The 19,677-nt window shown below is 33.7% G+C and overlaps 2 protein-coding genes across 2 annotated transcripts; one reads left to right on the plus strand and one right to left on the minus strand.

The window, feature by feature from the left end:
* Window positions 1-363: 363 nt before the first annotated feature.
* On the minus strand, window positions 364-1,357 carry LOC114711841 (FCS-Like Zinc finger 17-like). The gene is made up of 2 exons (XM_028896268.1): window positions 1,092-1,357; window positions 364-705 (listed from the first exon to the last, which is right to left on the minus strand). The coding sequence occupies exons 1-2, from the start codon at window positions 1,322-1,324 to the stop codon at window positions 486-488; spliced, it is 453 nt and encodes a 150-aa protein (XP_028752101.1). The 5' UTR covers window positions 1,325-1,357; the 3' UTR covers window positions 364-485.
* Window positions 1,358-9,777: 8,420 nt separating this feature from the next.
* Window positions 9,778-19,261, plus strand: LOC114711931 (AT-rich interactive domain-containing protein 4-like). Its single transcript, XM_028896366.1, has 15 exons — window positions 9,778-10,375; window positions 10,465-10,653; window positions 11,279-11,332; window positions 11,490-11,578; window positions 12,132-12,405; window positions 12,549-12,605; window positions 12,939-12,970; window positions 13,757-13,892; window positions 14,230-14,400; window positions 15,800-16,435; window positions 16,861-16,998; window positions 17,086-17,184; window positions 18,106-18,206; window positions 18,466-18,556; window positions 18,691-19,261. The coding sequence occupies exons 1-15, from the start codon at window positions 10,223-10,225 to the stop codon at window positions 18,814-18,816; spliced, it is 2,346 nt and encodes a 781-aa protein (XP_028752199.1). The 5' UTR covers window positions 9,778-10,222; the 3' UTR covers window positions 18,817-19,261.
* The last annotated feature ends 416 nt before the right edge of the window (window positions 19,262-19,677 follow it).

The raw sequence follows: 19,677 nt of genomic DNA on the forward strand, positions 1-19,677 counted from the left end.
TTTATAATGTAATTTACACTACAAAATGGATTCTATATTACATTACAAAATATATCCTATATTTAAAACCGAAAGAATAGTTAGTTAACTAATTTAAGTAGATTAAAAAAATTATTAAGTTAATTATTTTTAATAAATAATAAAATTATCATTTGATGAAGTATTTAACATGTACAACTGTTAATATCAAAAAACCATTTTAAAAAAATAAATAAATATAATAAACAAAATAAATTAAGATTTCATATTAAATTTATAAATCAAACTAATATTATATTCCTTCAGTCCTAAATATAAACCCTTGTACACTCTATTTGTATATAAAGATTTTACATTTATAACTGAAGGAGTATTAGACTTATATTAAGAAAAAAAAGTAGTATTACTCAGGACCAACAAAAAAAATTACATCTCTGACATGATAATAATGAACATAGAGGAAAAAAAAAGTAGATAAGAGACTAGAGAGTGGTTTCGAAGTGCTGCTAGGCAACAATGGCCCAGTCACAGGGAATAGGCTCAGACTTGAGTCTCTGCATTTGAAGGTCTTTGAGGATGAGGCGAGTCTCAAGGCGGCGAGACTCGTTCCAGCAATGTCTAGAAGACGATACCATCTTCTTCTTCCTTGAGCTCTCTAACTCTTTCATTTCGTCCATCACTATCTGCCTCTTTCTGCACTCTTTGCTGCAGAATCCTTGATCTCCTCTGCACAAAACAACACATAATAAATCACAAATCTTCAGTATTATGATCACAAACCAAATGAAACCCCGGAATTTACATGAAAAATCATAGCTACCCATGAAACTTTAGAGCCTAAAATTTACCCAAACTTGGCGCCATCTAAAAAGGGAAAGAGATGGTATATATATATACACGTATTCTCAGAAGGTTTATTAATGGAGTTCCTGTTTAATTTAGACAAGCACACGTCTCAGCTGGATAAAAGTGCTGGATTTTATCAGAAACCAAGGAACACCCAGAATTTTAGATGTTAAAAATCGAAACAGTCCATGAGGATTTCTGAGTTTAAACTGTGAAGAAGGATAGGGTATTAATTAATGGAGTTTTTCTGTTGAATATATATATACCTGTACATGTAGATATCTTTGTCTGGACTGAGCTTCTTATTGCAGAGGTTACAGGTTTTAAGGTAGCAAAAATCCTCTAAAGGCCTGCAGCTTTGGTTTGATCTCTTTCTAACGGCGGATTGCAGAAGGACATTGGACTTGTTGTTCGAACTTGTAATCTGAGGAAGAAGCCTCAGACCCACGTTCATGGAGCTCTCTGCAGAACTCGACTTACTCATCTCCGGAAGCATCATGAACAAGAACAAACCAGCAAGACTAGGTAGACACTTACAGAACTTTCTGCGAGAGGGAGGGAGAATACTGATGAGGTATTGAGGGTTGAGGTTTGAGAAGCGAATAAATGGTGGGTTTTTAAAGGAAGAAGGAGGTTTAAAAAAAAAACAACACAGGTGGGGCTCTTTTTCTTTTTTTCAAAAGCCAATTATTTAAGTATTTAGCTCTGATTATTAATAAAACGTGCGACCATTACTTAGTTTTATAATTATTATTTACTGCCTGGGATTCTGATGGGGTTAATAGCACATGCTTAAAAACAAAAGAATTAATATAATAAATGAATTGATAATAGAGTGAAGAAATAGGAGACAGCAAAAGCAAATAATATTTATATATATATAGTAATGAAGTGAAAAGAATGGGAAAAAAATGTGAGTAAATAGAAAAGAGAATATAACATGAGAGAACATAGATAATTAAAAATAAAATTTAAGAAAATGTATTAAATACTACCTTTTATTTTTTTATTTTTAATAGAAGAATTAGTTAACTAATTTGAATAGATTAAGAAAACTAGTTAAGTTAGTTATTTATGATATATGTATTATCCTTCTTAAAACATCTTTATTGATCAAGTGTATTAACTAAAATTATTATTATTATAAAAATTATTTAAAAAATAAATAAAGATGAGAAAGATAAAATAAATTAAGGTTCTCTATCTATAGTTAAAATAAAAATTAAACAAAATCAGAGGTAATATTAAAATAAACTCAAAATTCAACTTATACGGGATGAAAGGAGTATTAAAAAGTTGAAGTGACGCGTCTTTCATTTGGTCCGGTCTGAGTGGGGCGCGTGAAAAGGATGGCATACCCTTTATTGGGTTCTGAAATGTACACGTGTTAATCATGCCATGAAACTAAGAACCGATGATTTCAAATGCGTTGCAGTTCCATGGCTTCGGCTGCACGCCCTTATGATGCATCCAAACAGAGACGGCCGTACGATACATTGGAGGGATGATAGGTCGCCACGTATCAAAAGGACGCTTTTGTACGGTGCATCTTGCTTCGGATCAGCGCCCCAGATTCTGTCGGGTCGAGGCCTGGCTTTTATTTCATGTTTTTAGCATGTTTCGAACCAACGTGGATGATTGTAAATGTTGGGATTTTTAATTCATAAATTTTATTGTGAATTAAAATTAAGTCACACATCCAAAGCAACTATTTAAGAAGCGTTTGGATTAAATTTTTAAAAAGAATTTTATGATAAAATAAGTATGTAGAGAAGAAATTGTCCAAAATGAGAAGTTAATTTAAACCCTTAAATAGGATTGTTGTGGCAACCACCTATGCATGTTGGTGCCGATCTTGACAGTAACAACCGAACAATTAAGAGCATGTTTGGATCGCCGTTTAAAAACCCAAACGTGTTTAGGAATTTGTGAAATGAAGGTTTGAAGCTCATTTGTAATTTTTTGCTCGTTTGGATCAGCATTATTAGAAAAGTTCGTAACCAACTTATCACCTGATAAAGCCAACACTATTTTTTGCTACTTTTTCCACGTTAGCGTCGCCATCCGGTGTTAAGAATTTTCACTTGCCCATCTTCTCCTTCACACATATCATTTCTCTCTCCCCTCTCTTCACGAATAATAAAGTTCCTGTTACTATTTTTATTTCATCTTTAGTCAATATTATTTTTATAATTAATATTCTATCCCCAAAAAAATTAAAACAATTCACTAATTAAAAGTTATAATTTTATTTTCATTTTGATTTTTATGCTTCATTCATCAGAATTAAAAATTATTAAAATTAGCTTTTTAATTAAAATATGACAAGTTATATTTTACAAATTTTTCAATAATACTTGGACTCCTTTTAAGTCATTCTCACAATTAATTTTAATATTTCTCTTAAAATTATTACATTATATACATATAATATAAATATGTATTATTTAATATAATTCATATCCTTTTAAGTCATTTTACATCCAAACTTATTTTTTCATTAATCATCCAAACAACTTTTAACTTTTCCAACTGACTTTTTATAAGCATATATTCAAACATAAATAGCATTGCATTAACTGACTTTTACTCTAACTTTAGTTACAAAAGTCAGTTAGACTAGAAGTCAGTTTTACCCACCGCTAATCCAAACATACCCTAAGCATGTCACAGCCTTGGATAAGCAAAAATTAACTTTTGAAGCTGTAAGTTATGCAAATTTATTTTTATCCAAAAGTCACTTTAAATTAAAGTTGAGCTATTTTTTTCTCATTTTTGAACCTTTCTAATTCAAATAAATTTATGTCAATTTCAATTTTTTTAATAAAAATACATTCAAATATAAATCATATTGCACTAATAAAAATTACAATTATAAGTTTTAATTTAAACAAAGTCTATAAGTTATCGTCCTCTGGGAAGCCTCCAAACGTAATGGTTATAGGCATGTATATCTGATCATACTACTCAATCAATAACTATCTAGCTTATCAATGAGAATGTAATTGTGTTTAACAGAAAGAACTAGTATTTCATAACATAACAAACTAATGTTCAAATTTCTGTTAAGAGAGATGTTCAAGTTTGATATCCAATAATATATTGAACAGAATTGTTTCAAATAAAAGAATATGTGTGTCTAAAACAAACCAGCTAGTTAGCTAGGTTCCTTCCCTTTTTATTTGTTTATATTATTAAAAAGGGAAAAAGGCTGAAGCATGAATAGAGATGGGAGCTTAGCATATGTCCAATGTGGGTCGTCACCCCACCCAACTTTGTCCCTTGAACAATCCATCCAATCCATCCAATCCAAGACACTTCAAATAGTTGAATAAGGGGAATTTCTTTTACTAATTTTAAAAGTTTTTCTTCTTAGCATTTCCCCCTCTGTTTCCCCACATTTTCCCTCTTTCCTGAGATAACCTCAATCTTCAAAACGTAGCCTAGCCATTTAGTCCTTATGATCTTTTAACTTTAAAAATCATATTTTTAATCTTTTGATTTTGAAATCATTACTCTTAAGTGATATTTGGTAATAATTATTGTTGTTTTGAAAATTAAATTTAATATTTTAGAGTTTTAAAATTTTTTCTCAACCCGCAAGATCTCAATATTATCATTTTTTATTAGTAATTTTAGGATTAGGGGCTAAAAATATACTTTTTTAAAATTTTAAAAAATAAGCTAGGCTGGTCAAAAAAGTTAATCAGTGATGATTTTAAAATTAAATGACTAGAAACATACTTTTAAAAGTATACTATACGTGTATTTTTAGTGCTCTTAACACTTTTAAAAGTGGTAACTAAGGGAATGAAAATAGTGGGTTATTAAGCTTAATCATCCCTCAACACACTTATTAATGAGCTGCCAAACTAGGATTAAAATAAGTTTTTTTCATAATGTCAAAGGTCATGAGTGTATTTTGAAATTTAATTATAAATAAGTAATTTATTTAGCAGCCTAACACAGCCCTCTCATGGTAAATGTGGATGGGATGTGAGTGATCTCCATCATATCCTAGCACGTGAGATTTTACCAAAAATAAAAAATCAATAGGAAATCAATTTGATGAGTTTAAGTTTTGTGCCAAACGTGTTAGGATCTTTATCCATGTAACACCCCATTAAAATTTTACAGCATCCCTTTTTTTTTTTTGGGGTTAGGAAGTAACATGGAATTATTTATTTATTTATTACCATATTTATCTCATTTCATTCGTTTCCTCATATGAATCCTTTTTCCCAACATCAAATAAATCTATTTATACTGTCTCCCCTCCCCCCCCCCCAAAAAAAAAACCCGTGCATCTATTATATCCTTTTAAGGATCCAACCCGTGATTCCACACTTCAAAAGGCCTTAAAGAAAACGCTTGGTGTCATTTAGGTTACAAACCCTAACATTTAAAACGTGCCATCTAAATAATAATAATGTATTAGCATTCTCTCTCTGTTTTTTTTTTAGGGATTATTTGCTTAATATCCTCCTTCCATGCATATGTTAATTGGAGCTAGAGGTGGGAATCAGGGCCGGCCATTCAGGGCTGGTGGACTTAAAAATACCAGTCCTCCAGGACTGAAATTTTAAAAATATCTTAATTTGTTAGGCCCGGTCCTTAAACTACAGTGCTTAAGGCCAGCCCTCGGGCTTTTGGCCCGTTTTAAAAAAATATTATTTTTTATATTTATCAGATTTTTTATAAAAAAATAAAAATAAACCGATTAAATTATTAAAAAAAGACATAAATATGAATAAAATTAAGTCACAAATATAAAATATCATCATATATAAATATCCATCAATATCCAAGAACATCTAAAACATTCATTAACAAGATAACAACATCCAAAAGTTTTATCTATAGTGCAATTGTGCAATAAATAAATACTATCATTAATCTTTTGAAATTTCATCATCACTATAATTAATTATTTTTCTTCATAAGTATGCTTTTCTTTCGTAACAAAAATATCAAGTTTTTCTTCTTTATAAGAATTTTACTTTTAAATTTTACAATCTAGTTATTGTTTGTGAGAAACATTGTTGTTGAAACTCATAAATTTCTAATTCAAATTATAGAATCACAAGTTATATAAGTATAAAAATACTCTATTATCAAATATATATAGTTTAAAAATATCAATGCATATAATATAAATCAAATCATTATTAAAGTCTAAATTAACCCATTTTTTAGAAAATTTAATTGGATAAATTATTGTCTAACACTAAATTTAATTTTAAAATGATAATAATAACTAAATATTTGAAACATTATTAACAATGTAAAAAATTAATAACATTAGAATTATATAAAAAATTTTAAAAACAAAAAAATTATAAAAGGGCTTAAAATGGCCGGCCCGCAGCCCTCCAGGGCCAGCTCTTTTAAGCCCTCGACCCTTTAGGGCTTATTTCCCATTTGAAGGAAAAATATCAAGCCCAGCCCTCATAATTTCAGGGTCTAAACTAGAGCCGGGAAAACGGGCCGAGCCCGTCGGGCCGAGCCCGTCGGGCCGAGCCCGTTTAAGCCCGTTTAAGTTGAGGGCCGGGCTTGTATTTTGGAGCTTTGAAAGGGAAGTCGGGCTAAAAAGGGCCAGCCCTGTAGGGTCGAAAAATAAACGAGCCGGCCCTGTAGGGCCGCGGGCCGGCCCGTTTAGGCCCGCCAATTTTTTTTTAATTTCTGTCTTTTTTTCTTAACTTAAAAAAGAAAACCCTAACATTTTAAACATTGCATACTCTTAGTTTTACTTATATTGGCAGCTCACATAGATAGTATTCACAAAAAGAAAAAAAGAATCACTATAGTTGTGGGAAAAATAACCAAAAAAACATGAAAATTGCAAAATTTAAAACTAGGTATATTCATAAAAATATATTGTTATTTATAAGTTGTCAAAACCTATTAAAATACTGTATTTGTAATTTTTACAGTCTTTATTTATCATTCTCCCATATTTTTTATACTTGAAATATAATTGATAAAAAAATCTTTTAAACTAAAATAAAGATCTATATCATTTTTATAGTAGAAACAAATTTAGAACTAAGGATGATGGACTCTTTTCTTTTTTGTCGGTATAATAAATGATTATTCTTTATGCATACTATGTTTGTTAGTTAAACTTTTTTGTTAATTATTTATAATCAAACTAGATCATTCGTATTGTAATTATCTACTGAACTTAATGCTTATTTAGTTGTTTATGTCTGTCCTCTATTTAGTTTGTTTATTCAATAGACTTTATTATACTGTAATATATGTTTAGACATGATAATGTTTATATTTGTGACTCAATTTTATTTATATTTATACATTTTATTAGTAATTTTTATTGTTTCATTTTTATTATTTTGATAAAATATACAAAAAATAAAAAAAATCATTTTAATTAAAAAGACTAAAAGCCCGCGGGCTAGCCCGAGCCCATCATCTCACGGGCCGGGCTTGAAAAAATAACTTATTTTTGGAGCTCGGGCTTAAACGGGCCGGCCGTGCAGGGCCGGGCCGGCCTGTTTTCCCATTACTAGTCTAAACGGGTTGGCCTGACAAACTCGGTCCGTTTTCCTGACTCTAATTGGAGCTATGCCTAGTAAACAATTTTATCAAATCCTTGTGCTAAAAAAGTTTCCAACTTTCTAGTCTCTCGAAAGAGAGTCCATCAGAGTTCATACACTATAATATGTTGATAAGGAACAACCATCTTTCTACCAAAATTATTTAATGCATGATGCATTCATGAATACATAATACACACACACATATATATATAGGGATACACACACATATAATACATCATCATATAAGAATTTTATTAATTAAAAAAAGATATCTAGAGGATTACTCAGTTAAACTTCCTACATGCAAGATCATGCAAACACTGTGCTCAAATACATCATCATTATTGCAAGTTCAATACATCATCATTATTGCATTATATTATGTGAGAATTATAATCAGGTTTCAAATAAAAGATTTAATCATCATAAAGTTCATTAACAAGTAAAAAGCATGTAATAACAAGTTTTAGAGTAAAGAATGACAATAGTTCACTTGTTATTAAAAATTTTTGGTAATTAAATTTCTTTCTTAGAACATCTGGGTAATTCTCCCTTATATTATCTCTTAATTTCCCCAGCATATTTTTTGAGTAAATCATGTGTTTTCTATTTATTACCAAACATAACTAATGAATAATGAAAAGAAATGACCGGCCAAAGTGGTTAATCAATTAATACCCCTTTATAAAATAATATAAAGACCCAATTAATCTAATTTAGAGAGATTAAAAAAGTTGTTACATTATTTAATTATAGCATATATTACATGATTTCTCTAAAATATTTATGCATATTATTAGATTATATATCAATTTATAAGTAAGACAAATTAGTATATGAAAGAAATTTTATCCTGACTTCTATAAAACATACTTATAAACACTTAAATAGGCTAACCCAATTGAGTGCTTACAAATTGCTCCTCAATTACACAATACAATCACGTTTTTATAAATTTGGTTAAGATTCTATTCATACTTCCAAACCCAAAATACTATCTCTAATCTTAAATATGAGAGCTAATTATATATTTAATTTGATCATAAATATAAAATCTAATATATTTTGCCTATCATATTTTTTTTTTCCAGAGTAGTCATCATGTTGATTACATATGTTAAATTTTTTTTTATTTCAATACACATAATTAATAAAGATATTTTAAGAAGGACCATACTCGTTTATTATAAATAACTAGGCAATTTTTTTAATATTTATAAATTAATTATCTAACTTTTATATTAAAAACAATAGGTAATACATAATCAGACGTACAAATCACATTGGAGAATTAATCTATGGAGATTAACAGACACTTGCGGAGGAATTTGCTTAGCATTTTACTTTGACCTTTCATGGCATTTAAAAGTTATTTCTCTTAGAGTGGCTATTTACCTTTTCTATATATTTGCCATGGAAAAATGGAAAATTGTGTGTTTAACTCTCTAACTTGAGTCTACTTGGTTTTCATGGTGGGTGTTAAAATAAGCTTGTTTGAGTGTAAATCTCGTTTGGTTAATTAGCTTAGTTTAATAAGTGGGGGAAGTAAAATCACTCATTTCATGCCACATATGTAAATAAAATAATAAGAACATGTTCTCAATATATGAGTTAGTTGGCTAATTTAAATACTCCTCCGATCCTTAATATAAGATCCAATTCTTGAGTTGGTTTTGGTCCTAAATATAAGACCCATTTCTCATATTTTTTAATTTTCTCTAAATTACCCATATTGATACTCCCCCAACCATAATCAAATAGAAGAGGGAGATGGGGTATTAAGAAAGATGATTATGGTGTTTTAGGAAAAATGTGTTACTTTTCTTATAATTAACTAATTTACCTAACTTCCTTAATCTAATCAAATTAGTTAACTGGGTCTTATATTAAGGATCGGAGGAGTATATTAAGAAAATTAATTAAGCTAGTCAGGTTTGTATAATAAATATGCATTGTTTTTCCTAAAATACCCTTGTTAATAATGTTTATTAGCTAAAACTACTATTTGTTAAAACATTTGACACGTGCAATTACTATAAGAATTATTTTAAAAAAATAGATAAATATGAGAGATAAAATAGATCGATATATTATATTTAAAATAAAATTGAAAGTCAAACTATATCTTATATTAAGTATTATGGTATTATTTTTTAACCTTTTAGGTCTCATTCTCCTCTCGTACCCCAAGCAGCAATTATTAACGTAACTCCTATACCCCCCTCCCTTGGTCTAGCCAAAGTCCATAACCTTCCTTCCTCTAACCAAAAACCCGTTAGTTACACTTGGTACAGATTGGAATTGAACTAGTGAAACATTCCGATTCAAACAAAAAGACTGATCAACCAATATTTTGGGAAAAAAAAAAAAGCGAAAAGACGCTGAGAAAGATGAATAGATATGAATGTGATCGCAATGTAAGGATTCATCATGTATTGGGCTCAATTGAGCCCGAAAAACATCAATCAATGAAAAACTTGAAATACCAAAAAGGTTTTGTACTAGGACGATGCGTTTAGATTTGGATTTTAGACTGCTGAAGAACTGAGGAAGATGTGGCTTTGTTCTTCTTTTTCCTGTCTCTGCGATCCTGTTCTACCTCCATCGTGTTAGGGTTTGCAGAGTTGCAATTTCCCCCCGAGTTTTCTACTCTCACTGTTCCTACTTCACACCATCGGGTCCCTATAATGAGATGTTCCGTTGTTTAACTGGTGTTTGATTTGCTCCGACGGGCCATTAGAATCTTGAAATACTTCCATATCCTACACTTGGTGTAATTCGCCAAATCGAAGATTGTCGACCTTTGTCGTTTTTGTTCCTTTGGTGGTGCTGCTTGCATGATGTTTCATCCTGGAGGAATTCCCAAACATACTTGTAGTCTACTTGCCGTCACATGTGGCAAAGGCGTTGAGCATGAGGTCGACAAGAAACTCACTCAGAATCAGCTCAAATATCCTTTTCCCGAGTTAGCTTCTTCAGGGCGTCTGGAGGTGCTAAATTCTCTCCCTCCTTTCAATTATGGGTTATGTTTTGCTTTAGTTCTCGTTGTTTCTTTAACAATGGTTAGCCGGTAATGCAGGTTCAAACTCTAAACAATCCGGAAAAAGAACAGTTTCGAAAAGTTCTCGAGTCTTATCAGCCAAATTTTGTATATTTACAAGGAGAACAGCTTGCAAATGATGAAGTTGGTTCTTTGGTTTGGCAAGGCGAAGAATTGGCCACCCCTGAAGCTATATCAGAGCTCTTTGGTCCCACATTGCCGACAGCTGTATGTATTCTCAAATCAAAACCAAGTAAATTCTTTGTTCTTTTCATATAATTCTGGCTGACGGGGCATGTGTTTGGATTTTGGATGTGTTATCAAAAGCAAAAGGGGGAGCATGTAAAATTGCTACTTTCTATATTGCAATGCAAATTGTTAACATGCCATTGCGAACTTCTAAATCTACTATATGAAATGGGAGTATTAACTACCATAGTTTGTGGTCAAAAGGACGAAACAATAGGAATTTCATTGTCACGAAGTATGAAGATCAAAAGAAACCTTAGATTACCTTGATCAGTTGTGCTGCGTAGAAGCTTTTGATTATGTGAAAATTGAACTTGGAGGAAACTAGGAAAGCTTGGTGGTTGAATGATTTCTTAAATTTAGAGAAAATATGATTATAAGATTTTTCTTTTAATTTATTTATCTTGAGACATATTGCCCAAGATATTAGCTCATGTTGATCGTACTATCGTGGTCTAATGCTGCCCCCTTACTTCCTCACTGTTTAAATGTATATAATCTATTCTTTTCTTTACAGTAATAAGGCTTAAATGTCATCCTTGAACTGGCAAAGCTGGTGGTATTCAATTTGATGGATATTTTTTTCCATGAAAAATATCTGCAGGTATACTTGGAAATCCCGAATGGGGAAAATTTGGCAGAAACTCTTCATCTTAAGGTACTTGTATCCTGGTTGCTGGGCAACAACGCTTACAGCTTCCAAAACTAATGTCACTTGGTGATTGAACTAATTGGGCTTTGCGGTTTCTAGACTCCCTTGCATTTTGAGAATTTGACGTGGAACGAAAATTCATTTTGGATATTTGACCTTGCAGGGAGTTGCATATGTGATTTATTGGAAAAATACCTTTTCTTGTTATGCTGCCTGCCATTTTCGTCATGCATTTCTTTCAGTGGTGCGGAGGTATGGTACCATTTATCTGGAATTAAGCTAGTATTCGGTTGGTTCCATTTTCAGTGACTATATATGTCCAAAGTCTTGTGTCACTACAGTGGATGCTTGTGGTAGTTGATCAATTGATAGGCACCGACTTGAGAGGACATATACTGTATACATATTTGATGATTGTTTTAGTTCTCCATCTATGAAAGGAATGTCTAACTCTGGAATCTTTGAAGTATAAACTTTTGAATTTTTATGTTTCATGTCATTCAATGCATGCATATTTAATTTATCATTTGTTTTTAAATTTGTATCGTGGAATTGTCAGAACTTGTGAAGATATTACTTGTTTCTCTGTGTCAGAGAAGATAAAGCAAGAAGTCTAGTTGGATTGTGTGCGTGCGTGTGTGTGTGGACGTATGTACATACATGCATACATACATACATATTTATATGCATGCATGCATGTTTTAATGTTTGCATGTGCTTCTTCCATTTTTCCCGACATGAGTGGGTTTGTTTAGAAATTTAATACGTTACTTATATTTCATGTTTTTAATGGCATTAATTGCAGCTCTTCTACGCATACATGGGATGCCTTTCACCTTGCCCGTGCTTCTTTTGAGTTTTATTGTGTTCATAACAATCAAGTCCTTCCTGGTGAGAAACTTGATTCTAGTGACAATAGAGGGCCGCACCTCCTTGGAGATTGTCTTCAAATCAGTATTGACCCTCCTGAGGTGTGTGAAGATGATGAGGAAAGTTCCTCAGGCAGTCTTCCTGCTATAAAGATACATGATGATGAAGTGAGCTTGAGATTTCTCATCTGTGGTTCGCCTTCAGTTGTGGTAAGATCCTGAGATGCATGCTTACTATAGCCTTATTTGAGCTCGCTTTTTTGTACTTACATGATGTGAATTTGTATGCCAGATGCACCTGATTTCCCTCAATTACTTATGTGCCTTTTCCCCTTCTCTTGTTATTTTCCCAGGATGAGTCACTATTGAGGTCATTGGAGGATGGACTCAAAGCACTCTTAACCATTGAGGTATGTTTGATTATCTCTCCTATAGTCTAATCAACTTTTTCTGTTTTTTGTATGCATGAACTTGATTTCTTTTTCTACTTATTGCATTCATTTCAGTGAAAGCCCTATGATCACTATTTTTGCATGCAGATAATCATTTCTTATCCTAGGTCAAGTTGCATTTGTTTTACTCATTATTCAACATAGCAGTCTCTCAGTAGAGGCATTTTAAGGATCCTTGATAATTGCCTTCATCATTCTAGTGGCCTGTATTTGTTATTTTGTCTTATAGCTGCTTGTCAAAATTTTTCCTTAAGTAGGCAGCTTTTTCATTTTCTTCTCTTATCTTTTCAGATACGGGGGAGCAAACTCCATGGCAAGTTTAGGTACGTCACTATCATGTTTATGCCTAATAATTACACGTGGGATGATTTCCTATCTTCTTTTTTTTGTTGGTTGTTTTTTTTTTTTTGGGGGGGGGGGTTGAGTAGGGGTATAATCACCAGTCTTCCTTGCGGAAATATATTTTAACACCCCTGCCCCTCCCCCAAAAAAAAAAAAAAAAAAAAAAACCTCCATATGCTTAGCAAGATGCTGGTGAGGAGGGTTGAGCAGATGGTGTTTAGCCCTAGAAAGAGAGGTAGAGGGAGATCAAGCAGGGTACTCGATGAAGTTATCAAATGGGACCTATTGGTAAATGATATATTTAGAGAGTTGGTTGTTGATAGAATACAATGGTGGTGTGTAACTCATAGCCAATCTCACTCAGTGGAATAAAACTTACTGTTGTTGAGACCCCCAAAATTTCCAAATTAATGCTAGTGCTACCAAGGAATTAGTCCCCTCTGCCAGTATGCCCTAACGTGATACTGTCATTATTGATGTGGATTGTGCCGTGCTATATCCATTTCAGCAGAAAGAGATTACTGTTATTGTCAGCCAATGTTGCTGATATCGAGATGGCATCATACTCGGTCAATTTGGAAACCACTAGGTCAAGAACGTTGTCTGGACTAGGGCAATATAATTAAACTTTCATGAAACTAGATAGACCAGAAGGGTAGTAAGCATTTATTTATTTATTTTTGGGAAAAAATTGCTCTGTTTTCAAAAGACTGCTGGTCATGCATTGACATCCAGTAATATATTGAGGCCTTTTTCTCCTGTCACAGTGCTCCTCCACCACCTCTTCAAGCGGCCACTTTTTCTCGAGGAGTTGTGACCATGCGATGTGATATATCAACTTGTAGTTCAGCCCACATCTCACTTTTGGTGTCTGGTAGTGCTCAAACTTGCTTCAATGATCAGGTATTTTCCAAGTATTGTGGTGAACTTGCATTGCTGAAGCTAGAAATGTTTTAAACATCAATCTTACGTAACACACATACTTTTTCAAGTGCTTAGGGAGGTAGTTCTTATTTCCCTCTGGGTAAATATTAAATTTTAATTGTGGCTTGAAAATTCTTCTCAAACAATTCCTCTTTTATATAAACTGTCTAAATCAACCGTCAACTATCAACTATTTTTTTATATCAAATGCACAGTTCAAAATTGTGGTGTAAGTTAATTCTAGATATGAAGTGTGCAAGTAACATTGACTAGATCAAACTTTCGGATTCTTATTCCCTGACCTTTCTGTTTATAGTTATTGGAGAATCATATAAAAAATGAGATAATTGAGAAGAGTCAACTAGTTCGTGCCCAAATGGCCGAGGGAAACAAACAGCATGTCTCTGAACCTCGTAGATCTGCCTCAATTGCTTGTGGAGCAGCTGTATTTGAAGTTTGCATGAAGCTTCCTCTATGGGCTTCGCAGGTTTTATTCTTTACTATCTTTTTCCCTCTCTTTATCTCAAAAGGTTATCTGTGGGTCTTTTTTCTTAAAGTAATTTAGTAGCATTGATTGAAATACGCCTTCTTGCTAGTTTTTTACTTGGTACTCGTTAAGGTTCTTCTTCTATATCAAATATAGTGGTGGTAATTGTGCACATGTATTTGCATAGTTGGTTTGGCTTAAAAAGAATTGAATTGTTATTTAACTTGCTTACAGTAAAGAAGCAACATGGCTTTGTTTGATTTGATGATAGAGAAAGTTCTTAATATTGAACTTTTTCTTCAATAACTATGTGAAACAAAGCTCCATTGAGGATTTGACATAATGAAGCAAGGATTCCGAGGGTTGATATGACTGGAGGGGGAGCTTAAGTAGTTGAGAAGTTGTCCTCTAATTTTGGTTGGTTCCTGTGCAAAGATGAAATCTGGAATATGAATATATTCTTCCTGCCAATCAGATCACCCTACTTACAATGCTTCTGATGTCAAGTTCTCTGTTAGGATTGATTACATTAGTAGTATTTCCTCTGGACCTTTATCTCTTATGTTAATCACTCTCACATGGATTTAAAAGATAAATAATTGCTTTTCTGCCCCATATTCTCTGTATTTGCGTTGGTAGTACGCATGCCCATTTGACTCATTTGGTCAAGTTTATTTTGCCATGCTGAATTAGTGAATACTTGTTTAATCAATTCAGTTCTGCATGCCAACTAGGTATTTAGGTTCCGGACCATTACTTCAATTAAATGTAGATATTCCATCTTTCAGTTTATATGAAACTGAGCTCTGAAACTTTGACACCTAAATGATGATACAAAGGTCCTGCATACAAAAATGGAACAATACTAATATGCTCTCACATCATTGAATTTTGGTCTCCCTAGTAGCTAAAGCTAAATATTGCAACCAATAGACTAAAAGTGAATGATGCTGATATGTTGAAATTTCATTGGGGAAGTCATATCAGGAGGGTGACTTCTAGGCTGGTAGTATAAATGTACTTCTGCTTTTTCTATCATCAACCCTGTTCCTTTCAAATGAGGATTGCTATAGCATTTCAATGGGCTGATATTTGATATCAATCTCTTGACTGACTGTCAATCTGGGTCCTCCTAGCATCAATCTGTTCGCTCCTTTACCCATGAAATGTAACTTTAATGAGAACTTTGGTGTTCAACACAGTTGGGTGTTTGTATTGCTGAATATGAAAATTATTGGAAGGGTAGGAGGGTTTTTCTTCACAAACAGCTGGATATTCAGTTAAATGTAATGTTGAAGTTCTTACACTATAGGAACTGGAGCTTAATTGTAGGGAAAACGGGCTGTCTCCTCTTTATTTATCATGTATTCTGCTGATAATTTTTTGACTCAACCTTCAGGTATTGAGACAGCTAGCTCCTGATATTACTTATCGAGGTTTAGTTGCAGTTGGGATTGCTAGCATTCAGGGGTTGCCTATTGCTTCATTCGAGAAAGATGATGCTGAGCGCCTGCTTTTCTTTTATCATAGTCAAGAGAAAGATAGTGATGCGGACAAAGTCATTTTCAGCAACCCCCCTGGATGGTTGAAACCACCCCCTCCTACCAGAAAAAGGTGTGAGCCAAGTCAAGAGGCAAGCCCTGGCCTTCAAGATGGAGCTTTAACCGGGCAGGGTACTATCCAAAAAGTAGACGAAGAGGAAAAGGATACAAAAATGGTGAATGGAATTGGCACATCCTTAACTCCCGCTAGGCAGAGATTAAAAGTGTCTGCAATGAGGCCCATCCCTCATGTTCATCGCCACAGAATGACGCTCTTTTCTGGACCTTCTGAGACAGATGGCTATGATGGTGCTCAAGTTGAAGCTAGTTTACCACTTGTCGTTCCTGCAAAGCGCAGTACTACTGGTTCAAGTTCTGCAACACAGAGAAGGTCATTTTCAGGCTCAGCTCAGTCTAAGCAGATTATTTCCTTGAACCCACTGCCCTTGAAAAAACATGGTTGTGGCCGAGGCCAGATCCAAACTTGCTCTGAGGTGAATTCTTTGACTCTTTCCTGTAATACAACTGTTCATATTGTTTGGGTATACTTTTATGTTGCAATCTAATACTCCGGCACTGGCTGAGATTTAGATGAAAAGTGATATGCTGATGGAGATTTTCTTAATGCTTGTGACCGGTTATTCAAAGAGATAGAACAGTAAAGCCTGAGTTACATTACTCTTCAATGAGCCCCCCTAATTTGGAAAAAGGGAAAGAATTAAGGCTATATCTGAAATAGAATTTGATTGAGTACTTAGCCATGTGAGGTGAAAGTTTTATAGTTGACACCCTTCTATCACCTTGTGATGAACAAGAATTTTAGACTAGATCAGTTGGCAGTATTCAGAATTCAGATGTTCTTATGGTATAATATTAAGAACCTTGTACAGGATTTCTAATAAATCACTGTTCTTCATAGGAGGAATTTTTGAAAGATGTCATGGAGTTTCTAATGCTTCGGGGACATAGTCGATTAATTCCTCAAGGAGGGCTTGCTGAGTTTCCTGATGCAATTCTCAATGGGAAACGGCTTGATCTCTACAACTTGTATAAAGAGGTGAGCAATTGGGGCTTTGACTTTCGATGCTGACATTGCTCAGCAGATCTGGTCAGCCTGTTGATAAATTTATTTGTTGTTTCTTAGGTGGTTACCAGGGGAGGATTCCATGTTGGTAATGGCATCAATTGGAAAGGACAAATCTTCTCAAAGATGCGCAATTACACAACCACCAATAGAATGACTGTATGTTTGATACCTCGTCTATATCTCATTGTTGTCTCTTTTTCTAAGATTAGTCTGTCAGTATGTACTCTTCTCTGGATGCTGGGGGCAATAGGCAATGAAAGTGCCTTTATAACCAGATCTCTTGGTACGTTAACATTTGATGTCCTAAGTTGGCCAACTTTTGTGCTTTACCAAGGAGAAGATATTGTGTGGAATTGATGCATTGTGAAAAGAGAAATATTATGGATTTCGAATTAATATACGGTGTAGTACTAATTTGAAATTTTAGGTTTTGTAATTTAGGATAAATGGTTTATTAATTTTAGGTTTAGTTGTTTTAGTAAAATGAACAAAAAAAACTTTTAGCAACTGTACGATTATAATATGTATATGTGTGTATCCTTTCTCTTGACTTATAATTTTTTAATTTTAATTTTATTACTATCCGTGTAAGCAAATAACTCCTGGACTTTGAAAACTAGAAATTAAATTCACAGTTGAGGAAGTAGGTCTTTTTGTCTAACTTTATCTTAATGGACTTAACTTATCTGCCACCATTAACTTCCTGAAGTCAACGTGACAAGCTCCCATCTCCCCCAGTGTCAGCTTGGCCAATTTAGGGTGCTGGGAGCCTAAAGGGCTTTTGATACTATGGCCCCGAAAAATGTGGCTTATGAGATAACATGGTTGATGGAAAATGAACATGACTTATTTCCTGAAGTGTGAAATTTGGGGACCTCATTTCTGATTTTGAAAGTTCAGTGTATTATTTGAGTCACCTAAAGTTCAAGGGGGCTTCTTGCATTTCTGTCCCTTGATTAATTAAAAAGCTTTTGTAATGGTTCCAGAAACTAGTTGAGAATCCATGTGATGATCTGATGTTATTTTTTTCCCCCAGTGTTAACTAAGGCTATTTGTATAATTTATCTTGTTCTACAGGGCGTTGGAAATACACTCAAAAGGCATTATGAAACTTACCTTCTAGAATATGAATTAGCACATGATGATGTGGATGGAGAGTGCTGCTTGTTGTGTCACAGGTTTTTCTTCTCCCTTTTCCTTCAGTCATGTTTTGTCATGGTGTTGCCTTTTTGCCATTGCATGCAGATTGTTTTCTCTTAAAACCCCCTTCCATGTTGAATGTTGAGGTTATCAGCTTTCATCTAATTTATTCTTTTGTCATGACTCATGACCGTAACTAGAGGATGTCACTATAGTGGAAATAGCTGTACAATTAGTAGTCGCACTTATTCCCATTTTGTGTAAATCTTTGCTTAAAATTTTTGAACTGTTCAACAGTAGTGCAGCTGGGGATTGGGTGAATTGTGGCATATGTGGCGAGTGGGCCCACTTCGGCTGTGACAGACGGCAAGGTCTTGGCGCATTTAAGGTACTGCCTTAATTATCTTTGTTGCCAATGAATAGTCTGATGCCATCCTGTGTGAAGAAAATTGACTTTCATGACTTCATGACCTTTTTCCTTCATGTTAAGGATTCATCATATTTCGTTCACAACTTGTGCAGGATTATGCAAAAACAGATGGACTGGAATATATTTGTCCTCATTGTAGCGTAACAAATTTCAAGAAGAAACCCTCAGGTGTTGCCAATGGGTTTTCTCAGGGGTCAACGGCATCAAAACCCTTTTGATATACTTCTGCTCTCCCTCCCTCCATTAACAAGCCTTACTAGCTCCTTCTTGTGTTGGAATTATCTGTAACCATTATGTTCTATATAGATTATAGGATTTTAGGGGAAAAATGAGAATTAGGTCTTAACTCTTAAGCAATACTGATTTCATTAGGAATAGGCTCCTCCCCTCTCACATCCCCACCTCCAATTATTATTGTCATTTTTTAGTCCTTAGGTTTGAAGTTCGCTGTATCGAACTGCGACGGCTCTTGAATCCCATCAAGGGCTCCAATGATTAAGGACATATGAGGCCTATGTTGGTGAATTTGCTGACATGTTGTAACATAATCATGTAACAAATGACAAGTCTTCCCTACTTTATAGCGGACCTGTGCATATATTATTATTCAGTATATCTATGTTTTGGCATTTTTTGTCTATAAAACAACCTTGTTAAGTGGAATTTTAGTCTATACAAATTCAGAAACTTGGTTCGTAAATTTGTCAGGAGATTCCAAGTATTGTGAATGTTTTATTGGCCCTAAAACCTCTGATTGAAAGAGATAACAGGATGCTGCAAGCAGCGAGTTAATTGAAAGAGATACCTCACTCCTTCAAAATGGTTTAACTCCGATTAACTCAATTTTTTTCTCAATCTCCCCGCCATGACAAGTTGGTGCTTTTTTTTTTTTTGGGGGGGGGGGGTCCCTACGTCGTTTCGAATTCTGAGCAAAACAATGACTTCTGTAAGTAGCGGTCAGCATGTGAAATCTCGTCTAAAATTTTCAGAAATTAAAGTCATTGGACAAATTTTAGAGTCAATTATATACAATAACCACCAAATAAGTTTATCAAGCAACACGTTTGGACGTTTCCGGA

The sequence above is a fragment of the Neltuma alba genome, unplaced genomic scaffold (assembly GCF_004799145.2).
Source record: "Neltuma alba isolate B1F8T4 unplaced genomic scaffold, ASM479914v2 tig00011322_pilon, whole genome shotgun sequence".
Lineage (NCBI taxonomy): Eukaryota > Viridiplantae > Streptophyta > Magnoliopsida > Fabales > Fabaceae > Neltuma > Neltuma alba.

Bases quoted from the DNA above. Each gene is read 5' to 3' on its own strand.
- LOC114711841 (XM_028896268.1), bottom strand. From the start codon at position 1,324: ATGATGCTTCCGGAGATGAGTAAGTCGAGTTCTGCAGAGAGCTCCATG. The intron at 706-1,091 runs GTATATATATAT...TGTTTTGTGCAG, and splicing joins AAAGATATCTACATGTACAG to AGGAGATCAAGGATTCTGCA.
- LOC114711931 (XM_028896366.1), top strand. From the start codon at position 10,223: ATGATGTTTCATCCTGGAGGAATTCCCAAACATACTTGTAGTCTACTT. The intron at 18,207-18,465 runs GTTTTTCTTCTC...ACTGTTCAACAG, and splicing joins TGCTGCTTGTTGTGTCACAG to TAGTGCAGCTGGGGATTGGG. The intron at 18,557-18,690 runs GTACTGCCTTAA...CAACTTGTGCAG, and splicing joins AAGGTCTTGGCGCATTTAAG to GATTATGCAAAAACAGATGG.